This window comes from Nomascus leucogenys, chromosome 17 (genome assembly GCF_006542625.1).
Source record: "Nomascus leucogenys isolate Asia chromosome 17, Asia_NLE_v1, whole genome shotgun sequence".
Classification (NCBI taxonomy): Eukaryota; Metazoa; Chordata; class Mammalia; order Primates; family Hylobatidae; genus Nomascus; species Nomascus leucogenys.
In genome coordinates, this window is record NC_044397.1 from 25,213,843 (window position 1) to 25,231,610 (window position 17,768).

General features: G+C 42.0%; 1 protein-coding gene across 10 annotated transcripts in view; it reads right to left on the reverse strand.

Annotated features, from left to right (window-relative positions):
* FMNL2 (formin like 2) overlaps positions 1-17,768 on the reverse strand; it is a 315,819-nt gene that overhangs the window by 42,337 nt on the left and 255,714 nt on the right. For all 10 annotated transcript variants that reach the window (XR_004026384.1, XM_030796004.1, XM_030796008.1 and 7 more), the window contains exon 10: positions 682-756. Coding sequence is in view for 9 of the 10 variants with exons in the window: in XM_030796004.1 (XP_030651864.1) it covers positions 682-756 (75 nt within the window). In the remaining variant the exon portion in view is untranslated. The remainder of the gene's footprint in view (positions 1-681; positions 757-17,768) is intronic.

The window sequence follows — 17,768 nt, forward strand, 5'->3', positions numbered from 1 at the left end:
TGGAGAAATTCACTATGGTAGATTCTATCTTCCTTCCAGATTAAGATTTACTTGTATGAATGCAGAAGTGCTGCAACTCACTTTGATGTTCCTACCCGAAAATGACAGGACTGCTGTGGAACATGTGCTTGAATGTCACCTAACCTGCCAAGGAGAGCCCCAGTATGATTATACCCTCACAGAATTACCAAAGCAGGATAGAGATCAGGGAGGAAAAAAAAATCACTGCTGCATATTCATTTTGGAGATACATACAGTCAACTCTACAAACCAAAGCACTTTAATTTTTAAGAGTATAGTCTGGGAAGGGCACTGGCAGGGGCCTGCAAACATAAAAAAGGTCAAGATTGCTTCTACCTTAAGGATTCTTACACAGCATCATCAACAATTAAACAATGGCAGCATTTGCACCAAGCATGGCTGTTTCCAACTGCATGGCTTCCCCTTTATTTGCTATGATTACTACTTCGGTCTTTACTATACCGTGTATGTAAGGAATAAAATGGAAATCAAAGAGAAAATATAGATTAAGAGGGACATTCTAGATTGGATCTATAGCATGTTAATTGCAATTCCCTGTCCTTTGTAATATAGATACGTGTGTGTGTGTGTGTGTGTGTGTGTATTTAGAAAAAAAGTATTGAAATTGAGTTAGCTTTATTGAATACTGAAATAACTCACCATAAAATCTATGTTATTGTCTTCATTCCTGAAATGTTCCATCAACTTCTCAAAGCGCTGTTTTTCTCCGCAAACCTGAAACACACATTTTCACTGTGCATGTGACTTTCTAAACATAAACATTCCAAAATTAGATGCAGAAATTTCAGCTTAATAATAATTTCCAGAATATCTATCTTTTTCTCTCTCATAAACTATTTACTTCCCTTCTAAGCTGGTTAACCCACAAACAGCCATATGAGCTGCAACCAAAAGCTGATCTTGGTTTCTTTTCCATATTCTCTTGATATTTTGAAATCCACATCAAATGTGTTTTTCTTTCATTGGTTGTCTTTGTAGTCTCACCAATTTTTTAGCATGCATTCGGAATCCAAGAATGTAGTCATGGTAAAAAAAAAAAAAAAATGACCATAGTTTCCTTTTGTAAAAAGGAAAAAAGACATGCAAAAAGATATGAGTATTTAAATTCTTTAAAAGGCACATTTAAAATGTTCATATTATATATAACTGAATCAAAAAATCTCATTGCATAAACTACAATACAGAAATTAACCCACTGAAGGTGAGTATAGAAATCTGCAGTAATTTGTGAAGTAGCATCCCAGAATCCTGAAACACATGTGTTCAGCTAATTAATGTTTTCATTGATCAGATGAAACAAACATAAAATACTGGTAACTCCAGGGCCCAAAGGTATTTGCATATACATGAAATAAAATACGTGGAGCTAAAAAAAAAAAAAGTCAAAAAAGATTTCTATCAAGTGACTCTCTGGGGACTTTTTTTTCTTTTTTTTAGATTTTAGAGACAGGGTCTCACCCTGTCAACCAGGCTGGAATGCAGTGGCACGATGATAGCTCACTATAGTCTCAACCTCCTGGGCTCAGGCAATCGTCCTGCCTCAGCCTCCCAAGTAGCTGGGACTACAAGCATGCACCACCACACCCAGCTCTGGAGACTTATTTTTAAAGTCAAAGGACAAACTTTAATTCTGTCAATGTCCTTGGTTGACTTTTTTGGGGCAAAGTCCTATCCCCACTGGTTTATTCATTTCACCTTCAGAAAATATTTCTCCAAACCACTCCTGACTGTTTGCTGCATTAGTAAGACACAGTCCCTTGGTTAACATTTTGCTAATTTAATCCAGGTTTCACATGCTAAACTCCAAATTTTCTGATTCCATTTGTGATCTCAGGGATAACTCAGGTCATTCCTCAAAAATTCTTCTAAAATGTTATTTCATAATGCAGCCATTTAATGCAGTCGTGTGAAACTCCATGTGAATATATATATTTTTTGGTGAAGAGAAAGTCCCACGAAGGCAGGAATTCTGTTTTGTTCACTACATAGCATCTATATCAATGCTTAGTACATTATAAGTTCCCAATCGTATTTGTTAAATTGTACCAAATAAAAGATAAATGAGTAATTATGTTAAAATTCACTTCCCAAAATGATGAATGACTTCCTGTTCTCCATGATGAAGCATTAAACCATGGTAGACAGGCACCACCGGGGGTAAATCCTTAGTGGTGGCCATCTCTAAACCATATGCTGGGAACGTTAAAGTGAACAGCCTTCAGCCTCTGAGGGCCTGCTAGTCTCAAAGCAGTATTTCCAACAGATTCAGATCACCATTTACTGCATTTTCATGACAACTCTCCATGAAAATTTATTTATACCTGCCTTAACAAAACATAATTTCAGAATGCAGAGGGACAGTGCATGGAAGGTAGAGTCTAAAGTAAAGTCTTTAAAATTGGCCTGGCATGGTGGCTCACACCTGTAATCCCAGGGCTTTGAGAGGCTGAAGCAGGAGGATCACTTGAGCCCCAGAGTTCAAGACTGGCCCGGGCAAAATAATGAAACCGTTGTCTGTACTAAAAATAAAAATTAAAAAATTAGCCAGGTGTGGTGGCACGCACCTGTAGCCCCAGCTACTCAGGAGGCTGAGGTGGGAGGATACTTTGAGCCCATGAGGTCGAGGCTGCAGTGAGCCATGATCATGCCATACACCAGCCTGGGCAACAGAGCCAGACCCTGTCTCAAAAATACATACACACACACTCACATGACCAATCCCACACTGGAGAGTCTAATTCAATCAGCCCAGGCGGTGCTGGGGGGACACGGGCACGCATAATTTTAAAAGCACTACGAATCATTTTGATGCTCCACAATGGCTGAGAACCGGAGATTTAAGGGGTTACCACATTCTGCCCCCATCCTCAGCTGGCCCCTCTAGACAATATACAGCAAGTTCCTGGAAATGAAAGGTTTGTTGAAGGGGCTGAGGAGTTCAGGCCCAGCTCCATTGACTATGACATCAGCCACATCTTATGCCCAAAGAGACAAGCAACCCTTGCCTGCAAAAAGGGACCTATGGGCAAAAAACCCTGGGGTTTTACATGCAAAAGGTCACAACTACAATGTGAATTTTCTTTAGCAGAAACCCCAATATAGGCTGGGCACAGTGGCTCTCGCCTGTAATCCCAGCACTTTGGGAGGATGAGGTGGGCAGATAACCTGAGGTCAGGAGTTTGAGACCAGCCTGGCCAATATGGTGAAACCCCATCTGTACTAAAAATACAAAAATTAGCCAGGAGTGGTGGCACACACCTGTAATCCCAGCTACTTGGGAGGCTGAGGAAAGAGAATTGGTTGAACCCAGAAGGCAGAGGTTGCAGTGAGCCAAGATCACACCACTGCACTCCAGCCTGGGTGACAAAGCGAGACTCTGTCTCCAAAAAAGCAGTTTACTTCGGTCTTGCTGTGGGTGATTGGTAGTGACAGTAAGAGAAAAGGAAAAGAGGCCATCCTGAATTCGGGGAGAGCTACCAGCTCTCCTGAGAAGCAGACCGTGACTCATGTTTGGTTGAGGGGCTAGGCACATGCTAAACCAAATGAGGCAACAGCTGTTCATGAACAGTTATAACAAAAGCAATTCCTAGGGAGGCAAAGCTCTTCAAAGAATGTCAGAAAGCTGAAAAATACCTTTTGCATAATCTGATGCTCTCAATTTATGAATTAGACCTACACAGAGATTAAACCTCTCTAATCTGATGAAAGGTTGAGAGAGTGGCAGAACCAAGGCTAGAACCGGGTCCCCAATGGCCAGCCTGAGGTTCCTTCTCCCACATTGCCCAGAATGCCCATATAAACATATTCCATTAAAGAAGGTAGTTAAGGCATTCCAGCAGTATCTGAGACACACAGAGATGAAAAACATTATCATTAAAAGACATAATCATTATACCATGCATACTTTGACATCCCTGCACCAGAAATTTCCATGGAACCTCTAAAAATGATAGATTCCTAGAGTCTATATTGAGACATACTGCATAAGAATCTCCCCAGATGGGCCTAGAAATCTGTGAATACTCGTGGTTGTTGGACCAGCATCTGGGAACCAATGGCTCATATAGTATCAGACTGGCTGATTAAACCCTCAGTCTTTCTGACTACCAATTATAAACTGATTAAGTAGATCATTAAATCTCCAGCTCATTCAACTTCTAACTGAGCAATACAAACACAGTTACTGTAACTGGGTATCATAGGAATGCCACAGGAATGGACCCACTGCCCCTACATAAGTGCAATGAATAATAAGGTAACCCAAAAATAATCAAGGGGTGCATGTTGGGTCTTAGAAAAAATAGGTTTTAAATGGCTGGAAAAGCACATGTGGACAGCAACAAACTACTCATAGCCTGTTACTTTAAAAGATGGCATCAAATATAGAAGAAGCAACACTAGATTTCATGGTGGATAAGGATCCCAAAAAACACATCACTAGCCTGGCAGATAGACCTGAAGTAGATGTTAAGAAGAGCCTTGAATATATGTGTTTCTTTAGAGATCCCTCATTCTGTCAACAGACGAATCCCTGCTGAGAACATGTGCATTACAAAACAGAGAAATACCTTTAATCTTAAAAAAAAAAAAAACAGACTTAAATATCTTCCTATTTATAGCTGCTATGAACTTGGCAAAAATAACCCAAATGCACAAAATGACATTATGAATACAAATGCTGGCTTTGGGAAACCTTGAAAGCAACAGAGTGACCACCCTCCACGGTAAGGACTAGAAGGACCCCTACTACCACAGCTCCACCAAGCCCAAGGCTGCTTTGCTGCCAACCTCAACTAATGAACTCAGGGTTGTGTTTCCTGACATGTTCCACAGGCACAGCATGGATTCCAGAGCCCCCCTTGTTTCTGAGGAAGGAAAGGAAGCATGCAGGCCAGGTTCACATTTGTTTCTCCATTACTTAAGCAATCATTAAACAAGTGTACACTACAATCCCAAAGGAAACAGGAAGATATGTTTGGGGAAGGTTGGTAAAAGTTGTGTCCCACATCAAAGGGAAGTCGTCTTCGTTCATACTGCTCACATCTGGAGCACCCCCACACACTGGGTGAAACAGGACCATCATGGTGGAACATGCTCTCTCCTTTGCAGTGGCCTCTTCAGAAAATCGGTGTGGATGAAAGGAACGAGACACTAATTTTCAGTTATTTTCAGAATCCATGCATTGGCCTGCATGGGAATGAACTCAAGTGCTTCATCAAAACGTTTCTAAGAGCCAGGAGCGTATTTGCACATGTACATCATTACACATTCTATATTGATGCGTATCACTTCCATTTGCCCACAAAGGCCAGATAATACATGGTGCAAAAAATTTTTAATAAAAAAGCTATATTCTTGCAGCTGAAACGTGTCATTCTTAACTTTTATATTCACTGGTATATCTCGTTCTCCCACCAGCTTTGATACCAGCTTCCAAATCAGTAACATGTACTCTATTAAGTGGGGTGGGGAGAAAGTTTAAGAGCTACAGAAAAACTGAGCCGAGTAGAGTGGCAAGGAGCCCTTCTGTGCACTGGACTGCCCTATCAGGAATTAGACGACTACTGCTAGCAGCTGGGGCTACCAGAACTTAAGTAAACCAGTAGACAAATAAAAGTATATGCCCTGGAAAAGTATGTACCCTACTGAAAACCAAGAGGCATCTTCATTATAAATCATCTATAAACCAGTTGCATGTGAAAAAATTCACGATCCCAGTTAATGCTGTGTAAAGTAAAAATGATCAGGCTCCAATCCTGGACCACAGACTTCAGTCTGCTAACACAGCCACCTATCTGCCCATCCCTGTGGGGTCCTGCCTAATACAACTGCCTCTCTTTGCACCTTCAAGGTGTAACACTGATGAGGGTAAAGGGCTATAAGGGTAGAAATGGGACTATGTGGCATATTAGACAAGACTGTAAAACCTGGGTTATAAGTCACAGTTCAGCCACTACCCTGTTGTTAGCTTGGACCACTCAGCAAACGTCCCTGGACTTCAGTTTTCACATCCATCAAGTTGAGAGCCTTAGGCCAGGTGCGGTGGCTCACACCTGTACTCCCAGCACTTTGGGAGGCCGAGGCAGGTGGATCACCTGAGGTCAGGAGTTTGAGACCAGCCTGGCCAACATGGTGAAACCCCGTTTCTACCAGAAATACAAAAATTAATCGGGCATGGTGGTGGGCGCCTGTAATCCCAGGTATTAGGATGGCTGAATCACTTGAACCTGGGAGGTGGAGGTTCCAGTGAGCCAAGGTCACATCACTGCACTCTAGCCTGGGTGACGGAGTAAGACTCCGTCTCAAAAAAAAAAAAAAAAAAAAAAAAAGAAAAGGGAGCCTTAGATGACACTGCTGGTTTGCAAGCCATACTTTAAGAAAGCAATCGGCCGGCGCGGTGGCTCATGCCTGTAATCCCAGCACTTTGGGAGGCCAAGGTGGGCGGATCACCTGAGGTCAGGAGTTCGAGACCAGCCTGGCCAACGTAATGAAAACCAGTCTCTACTAAAAATGCAAAAACTAGCTGGGTGTGGTGGCGGGCGCCTGTAATCCCAGCTATTCAGGAGGCTGAGGTAGGAGAATTGCTTGAACCTGGGAGATGGAGGTTGCAGTTAGCTGAGATCGCGCCACTGCACTCCAGCCTGGGAGACAGAGCGAGACTCCATCTCAAAAAAAAAAAAAAAAAAAAAGAAAAGAAAAGAAAGAAAGCAATCAGGGCTACAGAGGAAATAAAGGAGACGAAACTATATGGGTTACAGAGCTTTGGGAGTAAGGGGGAATTCCAAGTCAGGGGCTTGGCAGAGAAAGGGAAAGCCTAAGTAAGGTTCTTGAGAATTCCACCCTCACTATCCAGATCTTCTTTCTTCTACTTACTTAGTTGTCTGATAAGATTGCTTTTGAGGAAAACAAAAGGTTTCACTGCAAATAAAAAATTTGAAAAAAATTCTCTCCCTCAGTATTCTTGAATGTCTAAAATTTTCATCTAGCATGGCAATAGAACATGATATTGCCAAGCTGACTGGCATGGAAGCTCCCCAGAAAAAAACTCAGAGGAATGCACTTTGCTGTGCCGGCCCCGAGTACCAAACATAAAGGTCAAACCACTCTCTCGCCCCATCTGGTTCACTCCTGATTGCGAAGCTGAGAAATCCCACACCCTGCACAGATAACAGGGGCCACTCCCAGGACAAGCAAGATTCATTTTCATGTAAAGGAGAATTGAAGCAAAAGCACAACTTCTGCCAAAAAAATAACTCCAACTATGCTCTCCAACATCTGTGAAAGACATTTGTGAACAGTGTCCCAAACCATTTGGATCAATCTGGGACCCTAGAGGCAAAGGTGGCTATAGTTTAAAGCATCTCAAAGGGTGAGCAGCGGTTAGGGGATGCTTTCCCTAAAGGCTAATAGTGGAGAGGCAATGGTTTTACAAAAACCTTGGGTATTATCTTGCCAGCCAGATGTTGAAGTGAACACACTCCCAGACTTCAGCCACCTCTCTGTCCCTCTTCAAGGTCAGTAACAGTCTCTGGCTTTCCCCACAACAGCTCCCAGGGAACCATGCAAAGTCTGTAGCCAAATTGAGGCCTGACTCTTATGAGATGGCTATAAAACATGCTTCTGGGTTAGTTATATAAAAATTAAAGGCCCTTTGCTTAAGTGTTTCCTTCTTGCCTTGTTGCCTGGCGCCTGCCTCAATACTTTCTTTTTCTCTTCTTACAATAGGCCCCTGTGATCTGCAAGGCTCCCTGCAGGAAGGCACCGTTTTAGAGGCACACTCTATTATGACTGATTAGACGACCCTTCTCGGGGCCTGCCTGAGAACAAAAGTTCCGTTTTCTTTTCAGGGCCTTGTGAAGTGAACAGTTATTTCATAGTTAGTCCTAGGTGAAAACCATCTTTTACCATCTACTGAGTGCACCAGCAGTCTGAGGTTACTGACGCCATAATGGCCTGACGAAACCACTTTTCTGGGGTGTTCTGTGGCTGTCAATGGTCTGTTATTGTTGTCTCTTGAAGTGATTGGACATTTCATACACATACACCACGCGGCAGCTGTGACAGAAGCAGATCACTCCGACCTGCTGCTGGCTCTCATGTCTCCTTGGGATTTAACTGTGAATATGTCCACCCAGCTGAAATGCTCTGAAACTGAATAACCTTATCTCACTCTGCTAAAACAAAAACTAATGAAAGCTAAGCAACTAAATGTATTCTATAACCTAGTCAACCCTCCTCCTTCATAAATACAACATTTATATCAATCCTGGACCAGGAGATGACTATGAGCCTGAGGTTTCATCTGCATAATGCTAAACACCCTTGTGAAAACTTCAGTAATTTTCCAGGTGTTTCCAAATATCCAGATGTTTGGCAGGAGGCACACAGAGCAGCCAGATGACTGTCTTACTTTCCACACCTATATTTTGCTGTACTGAATAAAGAATCCAAAGGTAGAAGCAAAAGGATAGTAAAATCCCCGAAGGACGACTCATTGATGCATCACCCCTTAAAGGAGAAATGTCTTTTTACTACCTCTCTAAAAAAAAAAAAAGATGACCTTCAATAAATTCTAGAGAGTAAAACTCCTCCTTGCAATAGGTCATAAATGATCTCTTTCCAAAATATGCTTCAAGTCCTACCTGAACCTCTCTAGCTTCAATGCAAGACTCATATCTCCTGGTCATTAGGAAGGACAGAGAGTCTTTCAAGGCTACTTGTAATGGTTAACTTTATGCGTCAACTTGAGATGGTGAAGTGATGTCCAGAGAGCTGGTGAAATATTTCTGGGTGTGTCTGTGAGAGTGAGTAAAGAAGATGTCCCTCTCCAGTGTGGCTGGGCATCTCCAATCCACTGAGGGCCCGAACAGAACAAAAAGAATTTGGAGGAAGGGTGAATTCTCTCTCATCTTGAGCTGGGACATCCATCTTCTTCCCTTGCCCATGGACAATGGAGCTCTTACTTCTCAGGCCTTCAGACTTGAGCTGAATGACACCCTAGCTTTCCTGGATTTCCAGCTTACAGATGCGTATCATGGAACTTCTCTACCTCCATAACCACGTGAGCAATTCCCATAATGTTTCCTCTTATATCTACAGATATATCTATAGGTGTCCTGTTGTCTCTGTTTCTCTGGAGAGCCCTGACTAATACACCTCCATTTCTACTAGAAAGCCAAAATACCTTTCATTTCTTCAATAAAGAATGATATTTACTGATTGACTGATTGAGACAGAGTCTCGCTCTGTCACGCAGGCTGGAGTGCAGTGGCGCAATCTTGGCTCATTGCAATCTCTACCTCCTGGGGTTCAAGCAATTCTCCTGCCTCAGCCTCCTGAGTAGCTGGGATTAAAGGCACCTGCCACCAGGCCTGGCTAATTTTTATATTTTTAGTAGAAACGGGGTTTCGCCATGTTGGCCAGGCTGGTCTCGAACTCCTGGCCTCAAGTGATCCGCCCACCTTGGCCTCCCAAAGTGCTGGGATTACAGGCATGAGCCACTGCACCCAGCCTGAGAATGGTATTTAAATAACTACCTGAGGATTACATGACAAAGGCCTTCAGTCCTCTCTGGGATGACTTACCAGTCAGACCCCTCAAAGTAGAAGGAGCCTAACACTGTTCTTTATTTTCAATCATTTATCTTCACAGCTTCATCCTTTGAGCATATCCAATTAGGTCAAGCTGAGCAAGGGAAGGGACACAATGATATCTCTAGAGGTCACCACATGTTCTCTAAACCACAGCAAGAGCACGTGGCTAGAGCTGTCTAAAGCCTGCAGCAATTTCAGATCTTGGGGCCTGCGCCAAGAGACAGCTGTCAGCCCATGCTCTCCTCACACCTAAATCACTACAAATCTAATCAGTGCACGGTGTGCCATGAATGCAGAGTCCTTGAAGACAAGGACTCTTGGATAGATCAAATATCTCAGGCCAACAACAGGCAAATGCCTGCAGTTTGTCTACAGCTTGCTTCTCTCATTTCCCAACCCTTCTACTTTCATCTTTGCTTTTCCCCAAGTTCACCCTAACACCCACGGTCACCTCTGGATCTTAACCAGAAGGACTTTGCACTTAGCCAGTTGGAACCACTTCCACCCAGCCCAAGATGACAGCAGACAATGGATTTGGGTACCAGTTCTTGGTCCTTGAACACCAAGGGTACTTGAGGCCCTTTTATGAGGTTTGTGAGGGCAGCATTATTTGTATAATAATAGTAAAATGTTACTTAATACTTTCACAGAGTTGGCAGTTGGCACTGGTGGCACAAAAGGAACAATGAGTGAATACTGCCAGTGCCATAGCATGCATCAAGGCAGTGCACCAAATTATACCGGTAATCCCTGTATTCATCACAGCCATGCATTCTCAGTTTAAAAAAGCCAGTTTCACTTAAGAATTTCATCGATGAAGCAGTAAAAGGTATTAATTTTATACATCTCAACCCCTAGATACACATCTTTATGATAATCTAGATGATGAAATGAGGAGTCTGCATAAAGCATTTCTGCCGCATATTGAAGTATGGTTGTCTTCAGGAAAAAGCATTTCTGTGATTATTTCAGTTGCAAGATGAACCAGCCACTCTTTGTTCTTACTTGAAAGCATGACTGACAGATTCAGACTTAAGCACTTGGAAGGTATTTTCTTGAAAATGAACAAAGTGCACCTTTTAATTTAAAGATAACAGCTGACAATATTTGTTATCAATGATAAAAATTAAGCTTTCAAACACATGAAAACTGTACCCACCACCAAGAGTCTGACTGCTTCCCAGTATTTAAAGAATTTTCTAATGAGATTGGAGGTAAAAACAATGCATGTGACTTGTTAAAATGGTACATTAGGAAATGTGCCAATTATTAGAAGATCTAGATAACTCAGTGTAGCATTATTTTCCAAATGATCACTGAATGTTGTTACCAGTTTATAAATTCATTCAAGGTGCAATATAGGCAAATAGATTTTAATGCAACAGTATGGAAAAAGTTCATAGATACGATTTCGGATTCTACTTTGTAACTAACCTTTAAGAAATTACTACTTGTCTAGTGTTTGTATAGTATCAAAGAAGAATGTCCACTATTATCTGAAAATGCTGGTGACATAATTCTATTTCATCTACATATCTGTGTGAGGCTAAATTTTCTTCATCTACTTCAACAAAAACAACAGCAGAAGTGACTAAACGCAGAAGCAGATCTAAGAATGCAGCTATCTGCTATGAGTCAATCTCCCTAAGTGCTGAGATTACAAATGTGAGCCACCATGCCTGGCCTGAAATTTTGTTGTAATTTCTAATATGGAAAATATCAACATATAACTTGCATAAACAAAAGCTCTTTAGGGACCTCAGTGATTTTTAAGAGTATAAAAAGGGCTCCAGGGCCAAAAGTTGGAAACTACTGGATTACAGAATAGCCTCTATTTCTACAAAGATGATGAATTCTTAAACCTAAAATCTAAAGAAGCAAATAAATGGATAACTAACAGTAAAATTCCTTGCAAGATTGTTTGGGAATCAACCATACCATACAAAGAACTACTAAATGTACCACCTCTGCATAAAAATAAAGCCACATCACACAGAGACCAATAGTGTCTTCATATAGAAAGGAGCCCTCCACCATTTTCCAAGGTAGAAAAAAAAGAGCCGGGCACAGTGGCTCACGCCTGTCATTTCAGCACTTTGGGAGGCCGAGGTGGGCGGATCACTTGAGGTCAGGAGTTCAAGACCAGCCTGGCCAATATGGCAAATCCCCATCTCTACTAAAAATACAAAAATTAGCCAGGCGTTGTGGCACGTGCCTATAATCCCAGCCGTTCTGGAGGCAGAGGCGGGAGAATCACTTAAACCTGGGAGGAGGAGATTGCAGTGAGCCGAGATGGTGCCACTGCACTCCAGATTGGGCAGCAGAGCAAGACTTGGTCTAAAAGAAAAAAAAAAGACTTCCTTGCAATTCTTCTGTTTAATAAGGCCAGGTACAATCCCTGGTACTTATCAGGTTGGATGGAAGCAGCCCCTAACTGTTCTCTGATTATCTCTGGGATGTACCCACTCTGTCACATGTAGACTCATTATAAGGCTAGAAGTTATTCTTTTACCAAAGCCAGGTGAATGTTAGATTTCAAGCAAGAATATGGGAAAGGGACAGAAAGCGATCTCCTCCGCATGGGAAAAAAAATATATATAGAACACACATTCCTCAAAGTTCAGAAATTCATACTGAATGAATCCACCCAAGTAAACAAATTTGTCTGGGACGCCTGACACCATAATATCAAACAATCATGGGCCAGGCATGGTGGCTCATGCCTGTAATCTCAGCACTTTGGGAGGCCAAGGCAGGCAGATCACTTGAGGTCAGGAGTTCGAGACCAGCCTGGCCAACATGGCAAAACCCCATCTCTACTAAAATTACAAAAATTAGCTGGGTGTGGTGGCGTGTCTGTAGTCCCAACTACTCAGGAGCCTGAGGCACGAGAACTGCCTGAACTGGGGAGGTGGAGGTTGCAGTGAGCCGAGATTGTGCCACTGCACTCCAGCCTAGGTGACAAGAGCAAGACCCTGCCTCAAAAACAACAACAATCAAATCAATCAATCAATCATGAACAAATACACAAGGAACAAAATGATCATTATCTTTTACCAATGTGCTAAACATGTTCTTGACACGTTCCACATAAAAAGCACCATTTACTAATTTTACACCTATTCCTGGAAAATAGTTGAAAATGAAAAATTCAGTGTTGTTCTTGGTGGTGAACCAGTAAATCTGGGATATCACATGTGTTGCTAGTACAGTTATTGGCAGGGAAGGAGCCCTCATTTTCCACTGCCAAAACCAAACTGCCAAAACAACACAGAGCCTATAGCTCATGTTACCATGACAGCCCATTTCCACTCCCCTGTGACGCAGAGTTTGCGGGGAACATCTTGTCAGAGAGCTCAACTGCAAGATGAGGGGTGACTGACAGTGACTGGTGGACCATAAGTAGGAACCACTGGGCTATTTTCTTCTAGTGAGTGTGTTTCAGTCAATTGTGAATGAAAACCGAGTCTGACTATATATTCTTGGCAGACTGATACACAGAACTAAAGAGCTGGGCAGTAGCCACACACACCACTGTGTTGAAAGGAATAAAGAATGGCTGTTGAGCTGCAGTGGGCATAACAGTTTGGGGTAGGACAGGGGAGCTGGGAAATGAAAAGCTTAAATCAAGACTCAAAAGCTCCATCTTTCAAAAGCTACACAAGCCAGGGATGCTTCTTCCGCAGACAAGTCCTCAACAGTACCTCGTGCGGTGGTACTAACAGCATGGCCAGCACAGCCAGCTCACTCTCAGTCTAGGGAAACAGCGAGGTCCTTAGACACACGGCAGATTTTTAAAATGAAACTTGAGCCAAGGGATTGATGCAGCCACCTTCCAGGTAGTCATAAAAGGGAACTTAGGCCCGAAGTCACAAGACTGTCTACAGTCATAGTGATCTCTTTCAGGATTGTTGCGATTCTGCCAACTGGCCTCAGACATGTCAGTTTTTGTTCTTGTTTGAAAAATGAAAGCACCTATCATTTTATTATCTAGGTACCTTGTCTTCATATCTGCAGTCAAAGAAGCACTTAATCTTTCTTAGAGGGAACTATTTGAATATGTACACAAAATACATGTTACATATACAGGCATGTGTACACAAAGTTTTATATACAATCATAAAATTGTAGACTTGGAAGAGATATAAAAACCACTTGACTAACTTCTCACCTAAAGCAAAAACTTACATCACAATATACCAGACCCACCAGGAATCCTCTCATCCTCTTGACCATCTTCCCCTTTGTACTGTGCTGGTCTCTTCTGAGCATCCTTCTAGCCCATTCTAACCTTGTCTCTTCACTCTTTTCTTTCTGGACTGGGGTCCCTGTGGGGGAGTTTTCCTCCTTAGTTACTTAGTTACAATCCCTATTTCGCGCTGTCTCTCTCTCTCTCTCACACACACACACACACACTCTCTCTCTCTCTCTCTCTCTCTCTCTCTCTCTCTCTCCCTCTTTCCCTAGTCACCTCTGTTTAAACTTGTTCTCTCATTCATTACCTTCCCTGCACAGCTAAGAATCTGACCTCGGGCATTACACCCTCCCTAAAAAAAAAAAAAATTTTTTTTTTTAAAAGTTTTATTTTCTTTGCCTGAAAAAAGAAATTCCCAGATTGTATTTGTTCACTATAGTTGGGCTACTTTCCTCTTCATTAAGTGTATATTATTTGAACAGATTCTTATTCTCCTCTTGTGTCCATTCTCATATTCGGTGGATCACCCTATCTCTTGTTGCCTTTTCTTTCATTTTTTGGCTGCATATTCATTGCCATGGCCACAAACTGGGTCCAGGGCTCAGTCATTTGACAATTGAACCACCTGTCTTCCAGACTCCAGCATCTCTCCCCTCTACTGTATTTTCTGCAGAGCTACACAATACTCCTAAAGTTTTAACCAGATTACATAAAAGGCTTTTTGCAGATTTCCATAGAATCAAATGCAATATATATATAGCATTTTCTAAACTGTAAAGTATTAGGCAACTATGAATTTCTTCCCTTTCTCTTTTTTCCCTCCTATTTGTATCTATCTTCTAGTTGAGGTGGGTTTTTTTTTGTTGTTGTTTTTTTGGTTTTTTTTAATCACAGGTTTCCAGTCTCTCCACCACTGTTTCCTCAGAACCTCATTCATGCTTGCCTCTTGCCATGTTTTATTCTGTAACATGGACCCCGGTCAGATATTTTTCCTGGTTAAAGAACAAATATATTCTGACTTATGCTGCCTTTGAGACAGATTTCATGCCAATCTCTCTGCTCCCAGAATTCTCTCCATCAAATCAGGTCTCTTCCCTTCCTGATCACCCTGCTCAGGACCTACCCACTTCTCCCACTGGGCCCTGTACAAACAGCATGGTCTGTTCTGAATTTTACCAGTAATTTTAAACACCCCAATAATCTATCCAATCTCTAACCATTCCCATTAGGTTTGCTTTTTGGTGGAAAATTGAGGACAATATAAGAACATGTGTGGAAAGTGCCTGGAATGTGAGACATGTTAATGTAAGGCTGTATATGAACTCTGAGTTAAATGGATCTGTGTAAAAATCCCAGAGTTGCCATTTACTAGAGACGTCAGTAGGCCCATTTGCTCTGAGCTCTCCCTCTGTGTTCCTCCCTCAGATGGTGTATCTGAGAATTAACAAAATAATATATACTAGTCTGCCAGCACTAAGGAAACAATAAACAAACAATAAATTTTTTATTAAATAGAAAATTAACTAATAGTAGCCTTACTATTTCTGCATATGTATATGCCTTTTTATGTACATGACATAAATACACTAACATTTACAATAAAGAAGAAAATGGAATTGATTCATGAACTCTGCTCATGCTTTCTTTCTGAAGAGAATTGCTGGTTTGAAAGAAACCAACAAACAAAGCCCTTATTGACGAGAGACTCCACATAAATAAAAAACGTGCTTATGTTTTACAAGAGTTTAAATTTCAAATGAAATTTGAACTTGACTCACATAGAGAGTCAAGCTCAATACACACATTCATTGTCAGTAACACCTAATGTTTTGGTTTAAATTATACTTAGGTATAAAAATATAAATACATGCACAATTCTTAAAGTTTTAAATTACTGTCCTCTTAGTGTTGACCTGAGTGTATATTTGGTCCTCAACTAAATACCTATTAAAGTCAGTCCTGCCTTTCTCAAGGCAATACAAACTTCTGTGGCACAGAAATCATGAGTTATCTTTTTCTTTTTTTTTTTTTCTTTTTTCTTTTTTGAGACAAAGTCTCGCTCTGCCACCAGGCTGGAGTGCAGTGGCACGATCGAGGCTCACTGCAACCTCTGCCTCCCGGGTTCAAGCCATTCTCCTGCCTCAGCCTCCCGAGTAGCTGAGACTACAGGCACGTGCCACCACGCCTGGCTTATTTTTTGTATTTTTAGTAGAGAAGGGGTTTCACCATGTTGGCCAGGATGGTCTCTAACTCCAGACCCTGTGATCACCTGCCTCAGCCTCCCAAAGTGCTGGGGTTACAGGCGTGAGCCACCGCATCCGGCTGCCTTATCTTTTCTTTAGAGACAGGTTCTCGCTGTGTCGCCCAGGCTGGAGTGCAGTGGTGTGATCACGGCTCACCGCAGTCTTGACCCCCTGGACCCAAGCAATCCTCTGGCTTCAGCCTCCTGAATACCTGGGACCATAAGTGTGCACCACCATGCCTGGCTGATTTTTGTATTTTCTGTAGAGGCAGGGTCTTACCATGTTGCTCATGCTAGTTGTGAACTCCCAGGCTATAGCAATCCTTTCACCTTGGTGTCCCAGGGTGCTGGGATTACCAGCATGAGCCATCACGCCTGGCCTGAAACCTTTTATTTTCTAACGAACTCCCCTTACTCTGTAACGGGGTCATTGTAAAAAGTATATTTGTTCAACAGTCTGATGGCAATTCCAAACAGTTCTGATTCTGTTTCACAGTTTTGAAGAACAGGTGGTAGTTTAGAGAGATGTTACACAGAAGATAACTGAGCATCTTTAGAAAAGACAAATCTAGCCATATAAAATATTACCAGAGGGAGGCTGGGCACAGTGGCTCACACCTGTAATCCTAGCACTTTGGGAGGCCAAGGTGGGCGGATCACGAGGTCAGGAGTTCGAGACCAGTCTGGCCAATATGGTGAAACCCCATCTCTACTAAAAATACAAAAAAATTAGCCAGGCATGGTGGCACTCGCCTGTAGTCCCAGCTACTCGGGAGCTGAGGCAGGAGAATCGCTTGAACCTGGGAGGCGGAGGTTGCAGTGAGCTGAGATAGCGCCACTGCAACCCAGCCTGGGCGACAGAGTGAGACACCGTCTCAAAAAAAAAAAAAAAAAAAAAAGTTACTAGAGGGAAAATCTAACTCTGCACAAGAGGGATAGTCTAGCCACGTGAGGGATTATTACTTACCAAACAGTCCAAGCAACAGAAATAAACACACACAAAAGAGTTGTCCCAGTGCCACTCCAAATCCTCTCATTTGCTTCCTTTTAGGGCTTATTACTGTGCACACATATGTCTTTACACTTACTCCTATTATACACACACATATATTTAATATACATATACAAATATACAGACAAGCATGAATACACACAGATACACATATATATTATTTATATACGATTTATCTTATCCTTCTTCCTGGTTAACCATATCCAGCACCTCATAATTATTTGAACAGCTGTAGTTGAACCTACGGGTTTTTTTTGTTTTGTTTTTTGGTTTTTTTTTAAGACAGAGTCTTACTCTGTCACCTAGGCTGGAATGCAGTGGTGCGATCTCGACTCACTGCAACCTCTGCCTCCCAGGTTCAAGCGATTCTCCTGCCTCAGCTTACCGAGTAGCTGGGACTACAGGCACATGCCACCCGGCTAATTTTTTGTATTTTTAGTAGAGACAGGGTTTCACCATCTTGGCCACGCTGGTCTCGAACTACTGACCTCAGGTGATCTGCCCGCCTTGGCCTCCCAAAGTGCTGGGATTACAGGTGTAAGCCATACATGACTATTTAATAAGATGGTTAATATAACCCTGTGTGTAGGGCTTAGTACTGGACTAAATAACTGCCAAAATAAGCTATAATCAAGAATTCCTTGACACATAAAAACAATAATTTTTATTTTTACTTAATATAAA